The 18963-nt window shown below is 38.5% G+C and overlaps 1 protein-coding gene across 1 annotated transcript; it reads left to right on the top strand.

Annotated features, from left to right (window-relative positions):
- Positions 1-8385: 8385 nt before the first annotated feature.
- On the top strand, positions 8386-16664 carry LOC116195865 (RRP12-like protein). The gene is made up of 18 exons (XM_031525245.1): positions 8386-8996; positions 9436-9955; positions 10120-10380; positions 10908-10999; positions 11598-11807; positions 11883-12284; positions 12487-12665; positions 12802-12895; positions 12984-13043; positions 13351-13485; positions 13601-13672; positions 13795-13908; positions 14016-14180; positions 14272-14400; positions 14613-14714; positions 14866-14945; positions 15120-15275; positions 15714-16664. Exons 1-18 carry the CDS (start codon positions 8490-8492, stop codon positions 16315-16317), a joined length of 3882 nt encoding a protein of 1293 aa, XP_031381105.1. The 5' UTR covers positions 8386-8489; the 3' UTR covers positions 16318-16664.
- The last annotated feature ends 2299 nt before the right edge of the window (positions 16665-18963 follow it).

The raw sequence follows: 18963 nt of genomic DNA, 5'->3' as shown, positions 1-18963 counted from the left end.
GAGTAACTCAAGCAACATTGTAGATGATTTATTAGACCACTTTCAAATACATTTAATCAGGAATAACTAGATAATGAAGGAAAGCTTCGAATGACTTTGCCAACCCTATCCACCTTTTGACCATCCTCAATCAACTTATGAAATTTCAAGGTTTCTAAGTTGGGCTCTATTGTTTGATCATCAATTTCATTAGTTGGGTCATTGAAGTGATTACCCATCGTTATGTCATTTAACAACTCTTGCATGTCACTTCAGGTGCCATTATTTTCTTGAATGTTAGCATTTGGTGAAGGACTTGAATAAGATGCACCCTCCCCCATGTAGAACCCAATTTGTGCACCTTTGTATAAATTCATGGTACATCAAATGATCATAGACTTTATCCGGATCTATTTAATAAAAATTAGCACATTTCTCACATGGATAAAGAATTTTATTATTTTGGTTACTTTAGCAAAGGCAAAATCAAGAAACTAAATGACTCCCTTAAAATATAGGTAGCTCTTGATCGATGCATCCAACTGTTTTCCTTTATCATCTTATAAATAAAATCACAAATAAGAAAATACCTTTTTTGATGGCATCAAGAATTTAAAAAAGAACAAACAACAGTAATAATTGAATTAGTACGAAGAAAACAGATTATAGAATCAACAGTCAAGAAAGAAATCGACTGTGGAAGCCCCAATCATGCAAGGAAAGCTGCCATTACAAAGAGGGAAACAAAAATGTTCAAAGCAGGAGGTAAACTTTAAAGAGTCGATTCTCGGTCTACAAAGCTCTATTTTTAATGATATTATCTCTGTAAATCAAGAAACAAGTAAAAAAAAACAACTATAGCAATTCAAATCATGCAACCAATTATGTTGTTACACGTAGATAAGTGGAGTCGTCCAAATCAGGTGGTGAACTTTCAAGAGTCGACTCTCGGTCTACAAAGCTCTATTTTTGATGATCTTGGTGTCTATAAAAAGCTTATTTGACGAACTACATGGTATAATGAAGAATCAAGCAAAAAAAATTATTATTATTATAGCAGTGCTAATCATGCAATCAATTTTACTGTTACATAGAGAAAAACATAGTTGTTTAAATTAGGAGGTCAAATTTGAAGAGCCGATTCTCGATCTACAAAGCTCTATTTTCAATGATATTGGTGTCTATGGAAAGTTTATTTGATGAACTACATGATAAAATGCAAAATCATGTCCAAAAAAAAAAATATATATATATATATATATATATATATAATGGACTCTACACATTCACCGTTCATAGGAACTCGGGGGGAGTCCTAAGGTATTCCCGTTTGTAAGTCCCGACGGTTAGGGCAGTGTCAGGGAGAAAATTGGACAATGGCCCGGTAGTGTTATGAACACCGTCTAAGTAGATGGAGGTTATCGGCTGGAGTAGAGTTATCCTCGTGCATTATCGTTCGCCTAGGTACAGCAGTTGGGGTAGGGTTTAGATCCGAAGAGAGTCGTACTGAATTTGTCCGCCTACTATTATTGTTAAATCCAGGTACAGCAGTTGGGTAAGGTATGTGCTAGATCTTGTAGGGAAACACAGTGTGAGGCTTCTTCCGTTCGTCCAGGTACGTCTTAGATCTTGATCTTGAGAGAAGCTGGGTAGGAGAATTAGATATGGTTTAGCATCTTCAAAACACTAGGCTATTGGTTCTATAGATCTCTAGAGCTTTCGTCTAGGCATAGATTGGAATACTAAAAAGGTAAGGAACTGATATGTTGTTTGAATATCTTGATAAATATTTGAGAGACTGGAAGGTTTATTGTTTTTATATATGGATTGGTTTAAAGCAAGTTCTTCGAGTACATGCTCTTCTGAAAATAATTTCGATAATGATTCTGTTCTCAACAGAGAAGAGGTCAATTTGGAATGTTTTGATAAATCTATCGATGATTGGGAAATCCCAAGAATCGCTTTAAAACAAATTTATAAAAACTCAAAATTCCAACAAATATTTTCAAAAACCGATTACACCATAACCACTAAAGAGCGGGACATTCCCCTAAAAAACTCTTCACAAACCATAAAACTCTTAAACCAAGAGTCATTGAAAAAACATAATGATAAGTATAACTTCATCCATATAGGGCTCGTCCAAGTGGGCATAAAACCCCTAACTAGAGAAGGCTTAGATACCTCAGTACTCCTAATGCTTAGGGATGCTAGGCTTTTGAATTACCACTCATCCACCACAACATTCTCTTTCTTTCTTACTCTTCTTCTCATATGTAAACATCCAGCTCCCATGACCCGGATCTTCCAACCCCCATTCTGTGTGTAAGTTCCAATGTAAGCCTGGGTTGAGTTCTTTCAGACTCTTCCCTTTTTCTTTTCTTCTCTCATGTCTTGTTTTGTTTTCTTGAACATCATGTACTCCATTCGGCCCATCATGGGCTAAGTTTCTGAATAAATCTTCCATGTTGATATTATATTTATGTTGATATTCCATGCATATCAGATTCTTGTTCTTTCAGTATTCTATGGTTATCCCTTACGATAGATCTTGGGTGTAAATGATATCAGAGCCATAAGTGGGGATAGGATGTATATTCCGTTTTGATTCTCATATCTCGTAGATACTCATAGGTCATATCATCTAGGACCGCCTTCATGGCTGGTAGAAACTCATATAGTGTTCCTCTTCAGGTGTGGCAAGGTACGTATCTATACAATGAACTGAAGCTGGTAAACATAGTAATTAGGCAGCCATAGCGTAGGATTCTCTAAGTGTCTAGATCCAGTACCACAATGAACTGATGCTAGCATAAGAAGTAATGTAAGAGGCTCTAATGTCCACCCAGTCGCTCTAATGGACCCTACACATTCACCGTTCATAGGAACCCGGGGGGAGTCCTAAGGTATTCCCGTTTGTAAGTCCCGACAGTTAGGGTAATGTCAGGGAGAAAATTGGACAATGGCCCGGTAGTGTTATGAACGCCGGGCCATTGTCCAAAGCAATCCAAATCATGCAACCTATTTTGCTGTTACTTAGTGAAAAATAGTCGTTCAAATCAGGATATGAATTTTAAAGAGTCAGCTCTCGATCTACAAAGCTCTATTTTTGATGATCTTGGTGTCTAGAAAAGCTTGTTCAATGAACTACATGATATAATGAAAAATTAAGCAAAACAAATAACTCTAAAAGTCCAACTCATGCAACCAAGATTGTCGTTACCCAAAAAAAAATAGAGTTGTTCAAATCATGCGGTGCAATTTAAAGAATCGGTTCTCAGTCTACAAAGCCCTATTTTCGATGATCTTGGTATCATGAAAAGCTTATACAACAAAATATATGATAGAATCTAGAATCAGGAATCAAGTACAACAAATAACTATGGAAATTCGTTTTGCTTAGAATTTGCTATCCACTCTCCAGCTGCCATGTTGAGGTTAGTTTATCAGGTGTACCAGGGTACTATCCTAAGATGTGAGTGAAGGTGAAACCACCAGCCATCCTCATTGAGCTAATGCGTTGCACCATGGTTCTTGAAGTCTGTAGGACTTAGATGGCAATTGGGCTTCGGATGTGAGGATGTCGATCGAGAGATGCTAGAGATGTTGTAAACGATGTCATGGTTTTGAGGGTCAAGCCGTTTAGATTCTTCCAGATGTGCGTCATGTATTGCCTAATTCTTGTATGGAGACGGCCCAAAAGCCGGTTTATGTGGTGTCCATATGGCTTGGAAGCCGGACTAGAGGTGGTCACGACCTTGGGAAAGTCCGTGAAAGTGGGTCTCGGCCAGGGGCAATCGAAAATAGAGTGCTTTGGCTTGGAAGCCTCGACTCGGGTAGTAGGCTCACGATCCCCGGAAGGTCCGTGAAAGTACCAGGTCTTTGCTAGTGCAGTCGGAAAGAATGAGCCTTAGGGTGAAACTGTTAACTCGATGGGAATCATTCTTGGCCTAAAAGCGTCGAATAGTGTAGAAAAGATAAAGCCGACGAGTCGGCGGGTGCCTTAGAAAGCTATTGCATGAAGAGTAAAAAGTGCGGGAAAGATAAAGGATATCGATGGATCGGCTTTGTGCAAGAATTAAAGGTGCATAGTAGTGAACAGTGTAATATTGAAGTTCTAGAATTTAGATGACATGCAATGAAAAGTACCGAAAGGTAAAGTAAATAGATAGATTGACATAGGTCGTTCTGTTGTGTTTGTCGTGGAGAGCTTACAATGTTCTTCCAATCCGATATATACATAGGCCTTGACCTAAGATGAAGCACAAGACACTGAGATTGGAAAATATCTAACAAAATAAGTAACAAACCGTTGTGAAGGAAATTCTAGAATTATGGAAAAATCCACTTATTTGCCATCCTAGCTATCCTAATTAAAAGTAATAAGGGAGAATGATATCCAAGCACAAACAGAAGGCTACTTCATGGCCATCTCTTCATGAACCATGCCTTAGGAATTCGTCCATATGCATCTTGAGAGCTTTAATTGGAATATGCCATGATCTTGCCTTTGCTGACATGAAATCTCCTTCGCGTAGGAATGTGAGTCAACTATCTTGTCCCTTAGTATGCTTCCATTTTTGCAAAACTTGCAACTTCAATAATTTATCAATTCCTTTGTAGAAAATTTCATGTATGGAAGTTCCTATAAATAACAAGATCTTTGTTCCACGTGCATAGCTTCCATATAAGACACATATCTTCTCTTTCTTAGCAATTCTTGCATTGGAGGAATTAAATGAAATGGTCCTATAATGAGGGATCATTGCCAATCAAAGAATATGCACAAGTTCATCCATGCCTCCTTAGCTAAGGAAACAATCTACAATTTCCATTCGCAAGCCACCGACCCACTCACGGCAATCCATGTCGGATAATGCTGCAGCTCTTGGGTCGAATAGCTTCATGGATTTCGGTTGAGGGCTAGCCTCCTTACTTGGTTACCGAAGGGGATTGCAACGGTGCGATTATGGTGCAGTTACTATGAAAACCATAATTGCACCGCGGTCCGCATACCGTGACTGCATCATATCCGTGACGGTGTTCAAAAAAGCCAACAATATCTGCACTACCAAAAGACCGGGGTTAACCGCACCGTACCGCACAACGAAAATAAATTAAAATTAAAACAAATGACGACACAGTGAAACCAAAGGAGGACATGAAACTCGTAAATGCTTCAAGACTCTCAAGTTAGTGAAGAAAACAAGAGATCTATCCTAGACCAGCTCGGACAACAAGCAATTCGATATGAAACAAGCAAAGTATCTTAGCTCGGAAATGGCGGTGCTTGTATAAGCTCGAGTGTTGAGTCACATCCCCACCTCTATACTCGCGGTTATGTTGGAATTGCTATGAACTTCAGGGTGGCGGCGTTTCGGAGGCAGAGAGTCAAGAACTTCGAACAAGTGTTTGTTGAGTAGTTGGAGATGCGAAGAATGAAGAAGAAGGAATAGTATGTGTTGTGTTGTTTGTCAGAGATGGCGATTTCTAATTTTAGTGTTTGTCGAAGAAGAATGAACAATCTCGTGTATTAGATCAGATTTTACATCATTTTAAATTTATTTAATCTCATAAAGGTAAAGAATGATGGGCTTGTTGCGTGGGAGGCTAGATTGGGAAATGGGCTTAATAATCCACTGTAAATTATTGTGCCTATGTTAATGAATATATATGTAGAGTGGGGTGCGGTTTTTATCCGCGGTGTTTGTAAGAACCATAACACACTGTACCGCGACAATTTTTAAAATAAAAAAATCATAATTGCACTATAACCGTTTGGTGAGGTTATGCGGTGCGAAAAGTGATGTGGTCATCAGCGGATGTGGTTTTTTTCAACACCATTGCCATCCCTAGTTCCCGCTCTTGCTCATTCCGATAAATCACAGGCTGCCCTAATGAGGCCAGATGAGTTCATAAAATATGTCTTATCGGTCACATGTTTCTCGAGCTTCGTAATTTACGTGAGGTGTGAAAATCAAATGTGAACACAATCCAAATCACGCAATAAATTCAGTTGTTTCATAGAGAAAAACGAATTCGTTCAAATCAGGAAGTCCAATTTAAAGAGTCAGTTCTCGATCTATGAAACTCTACTTTTAATGATATCGATGTCTACGAAAAGCTTGTTCATTGAACTACAGGATAGAATTTACAATTAAGAAAAGAAAATAATTATAACAATCCAAATCATGAAACCTACTTTGCTATTACGTAGTGAAAAACGAAGTCGTTCAAATTAGGAGGTGAACTTTAAAGAGTCGGATCTCGATCTGCAAAACTATATTTTTGATGATCTTGGTGTATATTACTCGATGAACTACATGATAATCAAGAATCAAGCATGAAAAATAACTATTGTGATCCAAATAATGCAACCAAATTGGCTGTTACACAAAGAAAAATCGATTTGTTCAATCGGTAGAACAACTTTGAAGAGCTGGTTCTCGGCCTCTAATGATCTTGATGTCTATGAAAAATCTTATTCAATGAACTACGTAATATAATTTAAAAAAAAGCAAAAAAATAATTGTAGTAATCCAAATTATGCCAAAAATTTTACTTTTACACATACCACTTATATACGACCAAAAGTTAATGGAGTGTAGATGGATGAGAATTCCCAAATTATAAATAAAGGTGCAGAGTTGAATTCCAAAGAAACCCAAAGCCATTCATACACTAGGCTAATAAAGAAAACATACAAATTTTAGCCATCCAGAATATGAAGAAGAGAACTAAGGGAATAACGAAGGACATGGAAATCATAGCTTCGAAGAATAGTATAAAAATTTTGTCCATTCACTAAAGCTAAGACATAAAATCCTTGTCTAATCATATAGAGATAACAATTGGATAGAAACATAGAGCTAGAATGTGAGAGAGCGAAAAAACCTAGAAAACAACGAGTCAATAAGGCTGGGCATTGGCACTGAGAAGAACCCATGGCAAGAAGCTTGTGGCAGTGATGACAATGGCAGCAATCATGACAATGATAGGAGAAGTAATCGCGACAACAACGGGAGTAGCAATTTGTTCAACGTGAGTCGAATGTGAAATCGGTGGCGGTGGGAGAAGTGAGGGCAACGTTGATGAGATTACTGAAAGTTGCACATAGAAATGAAAAATACTTGAAGCAAAGCTCGTTTGTTTTCAGGGTTAAAATCACAAAAATTTTAACTTTAACTTTAACTCAACCCACTACACAATAAAAATACACATTTTTCAAGTCAAAAATTTTAACTTTAACTTTAACTCAACACACTACGCAACATTTATCATTTTCCACAATCAAAATCAAAGTTACTTTAACTCTGAAATCAAACGCCTCATTTAGGATTTTACTATGGTTTTGGTAATACGTTTTTGATTTTTTTAAGTATTAATAATTAATCACCCGGCTATATCTTATATATGTACTCATATACATATATTATATTATATATATATATATGTCTACCTGATTTTTAGCATCTCTTTATATGGTCTTATATGTTAAGAGGTTTTTAGAGACATAAATTAGCTTCTATATGTCAAACATTTAATCATATCTTCTTCACATTTTTATTAAATACAATATAGGCAGATAGCGTACGATAGAGAGACTAATTAATAATTAGAATCTAGAAGTTAAAATTTAGAGGTAGATAAAAACTATGGGGATATATATTCCATTGGTTTCTAAAAGTGGAGAATTAGAAATAAAAAGGCTAAATTGACTATAATTTTCTGTCCTTATAGGCTATTTGCGTTGTAGTGTAATTTTTTAGTAAATTATTCTAGTATTTATTTTTATATTTGCTTATTAAATCATTTATTTTTTTACCAAAACTAAAATATAATTGTTGCATTATCAAAAGCAATTTATAACAAATGGTTGTCAATTTTTACTATATTCAACAACAACAACAAACTATACTACCGAGCGATGGATAATTTTTTATCTATTTATTTTATTCAAAATATTTTTCATTGATGAATACTATAATTAAAACATTTACTTTTTGATAAATTCGTATTCTAGTTGTTTTGTTAAAAGAATCTATCGCAATTTAAGGTCATAAAATTAACATATGTAACAAATTTATGGTAATATTACTAGACGGAGTGGAGGCCTCAACGGGAGCCATCAATCCCTCAATCAGGGTCGGTGACTTCCTGGTCATCAGCGACCCAACAAGGTGGCGTGAGTGGTTGCCAGTGAGGACTAAAGAGGCCAAAGATTGAAGGCTAGAAATGTATCCTTTTGCCATTTTTTATTCCTCTTCCCTTTCGCGCAAACTGACGGGCCACCAGGAAAGCCCACATCCTTCTTTGGGCTGTAATTCGGGTTGGACTATAAATTGGGCCCATGGCCCAACCCGACCGACCGCCCTTCCTCTTCTTCTTCCTCTTCCTCCAGGCGAAAACTTCGGCTGCTCTAATGGCTGCATAAACCCTACTGCTCAACTCTACACATCTCCTCGGCTCCATCACTGCACCGTCTCAGCTCTCTCTCTCTTTCCACAGCCATGGAGGGCGTTGAGTTCGACGCTCTACCTCCTACCTACGACCTCACCGGAGATGCTCCCGATTTCTGCGACTCAGTCCTCGCCCGTTTCGGGAATTCGCGTCAGGAGGACCACCAGCGCCTCTGCGCCGTGATCGGCGCCATGTCGCAGGAACTCAGGGACCAGAACCTCCCGCGCACCCCGGTCGCCTACTTCGGCGCCACCTGCTCCTCCCTCGACCGCCTCCTTTCCGCCTCCCTTCCCGAGCCGCACGTCGTCTCCTCGCTCCTCACTCTATTGTCCATGCTCTTGCCCAGTGTTTCAGCTGCTATCCTTAAAAAGAAGAGAGTGTTCCTGTCGGGAACTCTCATGAAGGCTCTTCAATGCGATTCTTTATCCCCTGCGGCCATTTCCTTCGGGTTGAAATGCGTTTCCCACTTAATCGTTGCCGGAGGCGATGGGAATTGGTCCGAGGTATCTCAATTGTACGGAGTTTTGCTCCGGTGTATGACGGATTCGAGCCCAAAGGTGATATTTTTATGCTGCTTATTAGTATATTGGTGATCTTGGAGATTTGTGAGGTTCTAGGATAGCAGCGACATTATCTATCTCGAACCTGGAGTGCATTCAGCATGTTTAAACCTTCAAACGGACCCAGTATGTAGCTGGCTGTCTTGCTAGATTGTTGTAGCGAATTGGTTTGTCATTCGTTATGCGGCAATTGCAGCTGACTCAAATATCTTCAATCACCAATGATATTCTGTTGCTCTTGGCTGTTATGCTGTTTCTCATAGCTTCTTTAGTAATTCAGTGGACGTATCTCCTCTCCCGCTTTCAAATCAGTTGCTTCACATTGTTGGTTGACTGGGATCCAACTTGAGTTATTTTATAATTTAAAATATTGGTTGTATTGGGTGGCCGAAGAAGACTGCTCACTAGAATCATGCACGGTGTGGTCTATTTGCAGGTGAGAAGGCAGTCACACTCAAGCCTTCGTGATGTTCTGCAAAATCTCCATAGAACATCATCTGTGGTTCCTGCAAGTGAAGGAATCACAAACACGTTCGAGAGATTTCTTCTCCTGGCAGGCGGGTCTAAGTCAGATGCTACGGAAGAACCAAAAGGAGCTCAGGAGGTCCTTTATGTTCTCGATGCACTTAAGGAGTGTCTCCCCTATATGTCGTTGAAGTACACAAATGCAATGCTCAAGTACTTCAAGACTCTCTTAGAACTTCACAAACCCCTCATAACAAGGCGCATCACTGACAGTTTGAGCGTTCTTTGTCTCTACCCAGCTTCCGAAGTGTCCCCTGAAGGACTACTAGATTTGTTATGTTCTTTAGCTCATTCAGTGTCCTCAGGGGAAACATCTGTGGATGCACTGACTTTCACAGCTAGATTACTCGATTCAGGGATGAAGAAAGTATATTCTCTGAATAGACAAGTATGTGTCGTCAAGCTTCCCACAATGGTCAATACTCTTCGGGGTGTGTCTCCCTCTCCTCTTTACCTACCCAAATGGTTACTTGAGGAGCATTTCTATGAGTGGAAAAAAATGACGTTCTTCTTTATTGGAATGATTCTATTATTTTACTTTTCGAAAGAGAGTTGAAATCGTGGTGATATGAGCTAATATCTCTTGCTTTGGCAGATATTCTTGGATCTGAGCATGAGGAGGCCATATTTGCTGCCACCGAAGCATTCAAGAATCTCATTAATGCCTGCATAGATGATAATCTGGTCAGGCAGGGAGTTGATCAGATAAGGGTGAATATGGACGATGGAGGGAGGAGGTCTGGACCAACTATCGTCGAGAGGATTTGTGCTACTGTTGAGAGTTTGCTGGACTATCAATTCAGTGCCATCTGGGACATGGCCTTTCAAGTTGTCTCCACTACTTTTGACAAACTAGGTTACTCTCGCCCTACTATCCTCTTCAGCTTCACAGACAAGTGGAAATCTCCTCTGTTCCTCCAAGATGATGTCTATTAGATGCCAATTTGCGTGAAATGCTCTTGAGGAACTCCTAAAAATGTGTTTATATGTCATATATTAAATATAAAGTCAAGCCACCTCTGAGGATGAATAAGGTTTTGCCGCAGCCCTTCTTTTGTCAATTTTGTGCAACGCCCTAGTTATGTGGCTTGTCCCATTTAAATCATGATTACTAGGAATTTCTCTTAGCTGTTCAGCAGATGATTCTTTTGTAGGTGATAAACAAATGATAATTTTATATACCATCTCTTTGAAAATATACTAAATTTAGTGGAAAGATATCTTTTCTTTGAGTTCTATTTTTTCACTATGTGTTTTTATACTCCTTTTTTCATAATGTGCTCAGTTTTCCCTTGTCACTAAGATGGCTTTTAATGCTTTGTTCTTGCAACCACAAATTTTAAGTGAAATGAATAGTAACTGTGATGTGTCGCCATGATGCAGGGAGTCATTCTGCTTATTTAATGAGAGGTACCCTTAAGAGCTTTGCTGATCTGCAGAAGCTGCCTGACGAAGATTTTCCATACAGAAAGCAGGTGTTGTCTCTTTGATGACTGGTCCTTGGACAAATTTATGTCTTTTAATTGACATGCATGAATGGCTTCATCTGTTTTCCTATTATTACAATTTTCACATTTAGGAGATAATTGCCTACTGTCGTACGAAGAGTGGTAAATTTTTCGTGGAATATATGCAATTGCTTTAGAACCTTATTTTATGGTGCTGGATTACTTTTTAGTGCAAATCCTCCCAATCTAACCAAATCTTTTTTGCCGTAAATTGACATAAGGTTTTGCATGTATCTTTACTTGATACTTATGATAGATGCCATCATTGCAAATCCTGTGTAATTTTCCTTAGTTTTGCCTGTTATAGTTGCATTACCTCTTCTATTCTCACATGCAGTAGACATTAGACAGGAGGAAAGTTTCGAAATGGAATTGTAGATCTTTTTTTCCCCCCTTATTTTATTTGTGTGACGGGAATTGCACAGATCCAGCATTCTCCAAATATTAAGCCTAACAGAAAAAACGTGTTAGTACTTGTGATGCCTTGTAAAAGTTTTTACTTTGAACCATCAAAAAGTCACTGATATGCTGATATCTTCTTTTTTTTTCCCCTTCCTAAATACAGCTGCACGAATGTGTTGGATCAGCCCTTGTTGCTATGGGACCTGAAACTTTTCTAAGCCTTCTACCCCTCAACTTGGAAGCTGATGACCTATCTGAGGTAAATGTCTGGCTGTTTCCCATTCTGAAACAGCACACAATTGGTGCCCATTTGAGCTACTTCACAGAATCAGTTCTGGGTTCAGTGCGTCTAATAAGGCAGAAAGCTCAAAAGGTATGTTAAATTATTTTTATGCATTCCTTCTTGATTAAAGCTCTATTAGTCACTTATGACATCCTGCTTTTGCAGCTTGAAAAACAAGGGCATATATTTTTATCGAGGATTGCAGATGCCCTTGTATATTCTCTATGGTCATTGCTGCCATCATTTTGCAACTATGCAGTGGATACTGCTGAAACTTTTAATGAGCTGAAGACGCCACTTTGTATTGCTCTGGATGAAGAACCCGATGTTCGTGGTATAATATGTTCCAGCTTACAGCTTCTCATAGAGCAAAATAAGAGTGTTCTGGAAGGGCATGAACCTCTGTCTGCTGAGATTGGCCTTTCCAGAGCGAGGGCTATGTCTCGTTACAATATGCAGGTCACTACTGATAATTTGGATGTACTGAGGTCATCTGCCTGTGATTTTTTCCCCATCATGTCTCGTGTATTTCTGAAGTCTTCAAAAGATGATGGGGGTTGCTTGCAGGTACATATAAATGATATGATTATGTGGTCTGGCAGTTTACTTTGTTAATTTGCTTAAATAAAATCATTCTGTAGAGACTCTTAACACATGCAATTTTAGATCTACACATTGTATTTTAATTGCGCCAATGGAATTTGTTCTGCTGGTTTAGTATTGCTGAGTCTGTGATGTTATTTACTGAAATGGACTTGCATTTTTGCAGTCTACAATTGGGGCATTTTCTTCCATAGCAGATAAAGGAGTAGTGTCAAGGTTATTTATTAGTACAATGAAGAAGTCATTAAAAATCACTGAAGGATCTGTAAAAAGGCGCAGCTCAGGCAATGCAAGTGCTATGGACACTAAGGATTCATCAAAAGAAAGTTCACCATCTTTTGCAAGGCACGTCATATTGTACTCTTTGCGATTCTGAATTTCCTAATACTAACAGTCCCACAATTTAATCGGACAGAATATTTTTGGAAATACATATATGTTTCTGACAAATTCACTCACAGTTAGTTGTTCCTTCCTGCAGGGCGAAGCTTATTGACCTGGCGGTTTCTCTTTTGCCAGGTTTGAATGAAGGGGAGATTAGTCTTCTGCTTAAGGCTCTACAGTCTGTATTGAAGGTTAGTTACTAAAAGTAAAAATTTCAGTTTGCTTTAGATGGCTGAGCAAGAAATCAAAGATTTTATAATGAGTGAGACTTGATTGCAGGATAAGGATGAAGGTCTAATCCAAAAGAAAGCATACAAGGCTCTTTGGATCATTCTGAAGGTACTCTTAAAGTCCGTAGAGAACCTTATGCATAGGATATCTGTATCTTTAACTACTACTACTTTTTTGAGGCTGCTACTGTCTGATTATACTTTTAAGCTCTACCACTAATAGCATCCACCTTTTGCTCTATAGCACAATTAATGCTGATTAAGCGGTTTGTCATCAGAGTCATATATTACAAGTGTATATTGTATTGTACAATTACTTGAAGTATAGACTACACCGTTCCAGCAGGATTCTCAATTCCTAGTGTTTTATATTGGTGTTCTGATAAGTCTGTTAAATCTCTGTATCTACTTCATAGAATTGTGAAGGAATTCTACTCTCAAAGCTCAAGGAGTTACTAGACTTCATGGTCGAAGTGAGGACTGAATGTCATTTTTCAGCGAGGCGTCACAGGCTTGAATGCTTATACTTTCTAATTGTCGGTTCCTCTAAGGTTAGGATCAGAATGTGAAATCAATACTTTCATAAATTCTCTATACATTTCTTTTTATTACCAGTCATGATAGAAGTTTGTTTGATTCACCTTTCTAATTGTGGAAATGTGACAGGATGTTTCTGAGAACAGAAGATGGGAAACAATTGGCTTCTTGTTGGCTGATATAATAGTGGCACTGAAAGATGTATGTCTTGTTATTTGGAAATTTTGTCAAGTGGCATGATCGGTTTTTACCTCTGATCAAAGTTATTATGCTTACCCTTCCACTTAATATGTTAATTGACTCAATCTATTTTATTGTCAAAGGCCAATAAGAAAACAAGAAATAGAGCCTATGATATACTTGTTGAAATCGGTCATGCATGTGGGGATGAAGAGAGAGGCGGCAGAAAGGAGAATTTGCTTCAACTCTTTAATGAGGTCTGCTAATTCTTGCATTTTGAACGACTTGTTTTGGTGCAGATGAATGTATCATCTGGCTAGTTTGTGAGTTCATTGATGATGTATCTTATCTTTTTGTGGGGCAGATAGCGGCAAATTTGACCAGTGGAATTCCGCATATGATCAGTGCTGCTGTGAAAGGCTTGGCCCGCTTAACTTATGAATTCTCTGATCTCATTTCATCGGCGTTCACTGTCCTCCCAAGCACACTTCACCTCATTCAAGTAGAGAAGAACAAAGAGATAATTAAAGTATGCATTTAGTATTCTTCACTTGGTTGCCTGTTAGAAGTAGATCTTTTTTCTCTCTTAAATGGCGATTAGAATGTGCTATTTATTGCAGGCAAATTTCGGTCTACTGAAAGTACTTGTTGCAAAATCTCAACCTGATGGGTTGCAAATGAACTTGGAAAGTATGGTGGCAGGCCTGCTTAAGTGGCAGGATGACAACAAAAACCATTTCAAATCAAAGGTTTGTATTTCTCAATTTTATGGAAGGGAACTGATGTCATGATCTAGTTTTATTAGGCATTGCTTTGCGTCTTCTGCGAACCATGATAGAATCTATGTTGCCCAGATCTCCATTTTATGTTGAGGACTTGCCCTATATTCATTACTTGAAGTATTTTAATTTTCTAAAAACATCAAAAATTCATACTTACCATTAATTTGGATTCTGTGTAGATCAAAGTCCTGCTGGAGATGCTCATCAAGAAATGTGGTCTTGATGCTGTGAAGGCTGTGATGCCCAATGAACACATTAAGCTGCTTACTTATGTTAGAAAGGTGTGATGCACTTTCTATTGTCCAACTACTATATCTTCCAAGTTATGAGCACCACAAAAGGGAAAATAAGTAGTACCTTCAGATTGGCAAGTGAAAATATATTAATAACTATATGATAAGTCGCAATGCTAACTGGTTCGTCGCCTTGTAGATCAAGGAGCGGAAAGAGAGGAAGCGATCCACTAATTCTGAAGAAAGCAGATCTCAACATTCTAAAGCAACCACTTCTAGGTCACTCTCTTCCCTCCTCTCTCTGCCCCCTCCCGCATTGGTATATTTAAGTGAGAGAACGAGTTGTACCAGCAAATACTTGTAAATTTATTCTTTGTTTTTTTCTGAATAATTTGGGGAAATGGTATAAAGTTTGTCTCTCTACTTAAAAATATGATTTTTTCTTGATTCCAGGCTAAGCAGATGGAATCATTCCAAGATATTCTCTGATTCTGGTGATGAAGAAACTGAAGATAATGACACCGACTACATGGACGCTGAGGCTGTTACAAGCAGACAGAGCAAGGCTTCTTCTCTGCCTTTGAAGTCAAAAGCTGCTGCTTCGTCAAGGTAAGTGTTTCAAAACCAAACCTCCCTCACGGAAGAATAATCTTCTTCTTCAATTTGTATGAGAGTTCCTTAATTCTACAATGTTCTTTTCTTTTTTTCTCTTTTATACTGGATAAGTAACAATACTTCTTTTCGAAATTATCAAGTTATAAGATCAAAGGAATTGAGTCAAAATCTATGATTTGCCTAGTAATATAAATTCTGTTGAAAGCACAATCCAGCATTATCTAGTTCATCCTATTCCTTTCCCGCTGACCCTGGCTGTTGTGTCTTCATGTCTAAATATATAATGCTGAGTCACCCAATATAGCGAGACGTATATGGGACGTGTATATCCTATTTACGGATTATACGGGGAGAACTCAGGAAACAGGAAAGGTTGTAATTACTGATTGTACTGGCAAGTCTGACTTCACTAAAATGCTAATGTTTATGTAGGTCAAAGAGATTGCGAGGCGTGAAGAGCCTGCCAGAAGACTTGCTAGACCAGCTAGAGGAAGAGCCACTTGACCTGCTTGATCGTCAGAGAACAAGGTCGGCCCTCAAATCCACAAATCAACTCAAACGGAAGGCAGAATCGGATGATGAAATGGAAATAGACTCCGAAGGCCGGCTGGTCATTCGAGAGGGAGGAGAGAGGTCGAGGAGAAGAGCCTCATCACCTTCTGAACCTGCCTCTGACACAAACAGCGAAGCTGCCTTTAGCCACCTCTCGACTGGCTCATCGAAGAAGGGCCAGCAGAAGAGAAGGAAGACATCAGAGTCGGGTTGGGCCTACACCGGTAGCGAGTATGTGAGCAAGAAGGCCAAGGGAGACGTGAAGAGGAAGGACAAGCTCGAGCCTTATGCCTACTGGCCGCTTGACCGGAAGATGATGAGCCGGAGGCCCGAGCATCGGGCAGCAGCCAGGAAGGGGATAGCGAGTGTGGTGAGGATGACGAAAATGCTTGAGGGAAAGAGTGCCTCGAGTGTTCTTGCACTCAAGGGCCGGACAAAGATGAAGAAGAGTTCAAGGAAAGGTAGCCAAAAGAAAGCAAAATGAGGTAAACAGTGGATTGTTGCTAGATGAGAGATTATGGGGTACATGACAATGTACGGGAAATGTAGCTTTATACAGAAACAATTTTGAAGAGTCTTTGGCTTAGTAGTTTGCGGTGCGATTTCATGTATAGGTTATGAATTTTTCTGGCGTCTGGAGATGGTATGGACGTGCAATTCTTAAGTTGGGGGAGGGATTTAGAGGAACGAAAGAATTTATTTCGAAATGATTTATTTACCTTTCGTCTTGGGTTGGGTGGTGAGTTCCTAAGGATTAAGTTATACAATGTAAACTATTTTATATTGGTTTAGTTATGAAATGCGACGGAAGAGTGCGTTTGATTGGAACTAGCCGCAGCTGCTTGGTTCAGCTTGGTACTACATGACCGTTGGGGAATTGAGACTGGTTATACAACTGGCCATGGAGAATTATATCTACAACATATATGTAGGTGCATGATTACAAAAATAAGTGGTTCAATTAAATTTTTAGCACTCAATATGATTAATTTTGTATGCTAAATACAAAAAGTTGACTTGACGTAATAGAGTAGGTCACAAAATTACTTGTGTTTGAGTCGCCATAATAGGATGATTACCATTACGGATTTGTTTCATACATGATTGCTTTTTTTTTTTTTTTTGAATTATGAACCTGATTGATATCATACTGGGGACTGAATAATAGTAACCCATTGTACATAACCGGCATTAACTGCATGTAAAAGGATTTGAAGCTGGAGTTTTAACTCCATTAAAACTCCAGTTCATTCCATTTTTTTTTCAAATTCAATAATATAATTATTACTATTTTATTTTTTTCTCCTATTTAATAATAAATTTTCACACATATTATTCCTAATCACTATTACAATCTATTATTTAATAATAAATTCTCTGACCCTACTCCACTCTATTTTTCCATCAATTCAACAGCATAATCATTATGTTTTTTTTTTATCTTTTTTTCATATTTAATAATAATTTATCATACATATTTTTTTCTAATCATCATTACAACCTCACTTAAATATATATATTAATATTTGAAATGTAGTGAAGTTAAACTCCACTTCATTACCAAATGCCACCATAGCATTTACTCAAGTGTACCCCCAACTATTTATCAAACTTACAAACCATTGTCACTCCTCCGTTGTCCCTCTCGCTTGCCGCCGACCCCTTCGCCATTGTTTCCTCACACCCCCCTGGGTCGTCGCCATTGAACTTCCGCCTACATCAGAACCAAGTCAGAATGTTCATTGGTTGTCCTCAAACTAGCAAAATTAGATGTGGCCTCGGTACCTCGACGACTCACAGAGCAATTGCTGGATTGCAAGCCATGGAGAGCTCAGGAGGTTAGGGTTCGCCGGAGATGGTCTATCTAAGACCAACCTACTGGGTGGTTTTTGCACAACGCCTCTTTTTTTTTTCTTGGGGGGCATTTTCGTCTTTCTCTTATTCTTTTTAATCCTTTCTTTATTAATTCAATCATCCAATTAAAACAATCTTGATTTTTCGCATTTCTCTCTAACAAAAAATTTGCATTGTCGCAATCTAATTCTCTACTTATTCATATCCCTATCTATTATATTCCTCACCAATCCCGTATCATTTTTTATTTAATGTTTAAGTAATTGAAAACCACTTATTTTTTTACTTATGCACTCAGCTACTTTCTAAAATTTGTCGCGGTGGCCCTATAGTTTTCAGTAATTGCAAATTGATGCTATTGTTCAACAAAGATGGGCGAGAGAGAGAGAAAGGTAGAGAGAGGCCCGCACGACTGGCTATTAGCTCAGTGGTAGAGCACGCCCTTGATAAGTGCGTCGTTGTGCCTAGGTCATGAGGGCTCTCATCCACATGGATAGTTCAATATGCTTATCAGCGCCTGACCCAGGAGATGTGGATCATCCAATGCACATTAGCATGGCGTACTTCTCTTGTTCGAATCGGGTTTGAAACCAAACATCTCCTCAAGAGGATAGATGGGGCGATTCGGGTGAGATCCAATGTAGATCCAACTTTCTATTCACTCTTGGGATTTGGACGGTTTGAGGGGGACCACCACGGCTCCTCTCTTCTTGAGAATCCATACATCCCTTATCAGTGTATAGACAACTATCTCTCGAGCACAGGTTTAGGTTCGGCCTCAATGGGAAAATAAAATGGGCCACGTAACAACTTATCTTCACAGACCAAGAACTACGAGATCGCCTCTATCACCGTGACCTTAATTAGAGAGAGTTGGATGATTAGAGACGGTGAGGGCTCAGCTCTTGGACACCATCGCCCCATTACGAGGTCGTTGGCAGCCTAACCATCGCCCCCTGTCTCAAATTAATGTAACTTTTTTTTTCAACTTTTATTTTGTTTTTCAAAATTGGTTAAAAAGAATACCAATATTGAAAAACTCGGTCAAAAGTGAAAAGAAAGGAAAAATAAAAGGCAATCAAGTAAATACAACTATCAGAATTTCAAAATTTTGCATTGTTCACCAAAAAATCTATATAATATCGAACGGCCGGAACTTTTAACTAGCTTTTGCCATTTCTTCATAAAATTGAAGTCGCAGCTTTTCATTTATTTGTAAAAAGGGTTAATTGCACAAATTGTCCAAAAAGTTTCATAAAGGTTACACGTTAGTCCA

Source organism: Punica granatum, chromosome 2 (genome assembly GCF_007655135.1).
Source record: "Punica granatum isolate Tunisia-2019 chromosome 2, ASM765513v2, whole genome shotgun sequence".
NCBI lineage: Eukaryota > Viridiplantae > Streptophyta > Magnoliopsida > Myrtales > Lythraceae > Punica > Punica granatum.
Note: the sequence above shows the minus strand (reverse complement) of the source record. Positions and strands in the feature narration are given on the sequence as shown.

What these genes read in the sequence shown, in the direction of transcription:
- LOC116195865 (XM_031525245.1), top strand. Translation starts at nt 8,490, where the DNA reads ATGGAGGGCGTTGAGTTCGACGCTCTACCTCCTACCTACGACCTCACC. An exon ending in TGCTTCAACTCTTTAATGAG is followed by an intron (nt 13,909 to 14,015) that starts GTCTGCTAATTC and finishes TTTGTGGGGCAG; the next exon opens with ATAGCGGCAAATTTGACCAG. An exon ending in AAAACCATTTCAAATCAAAG is followed by an intron (nt 14,401 to 14,612) that starts GTTTGTATTTCT and finishes GATTCTGTGTAG; the next exon opens with ATCAAAGTCCTGCTGGAGAT.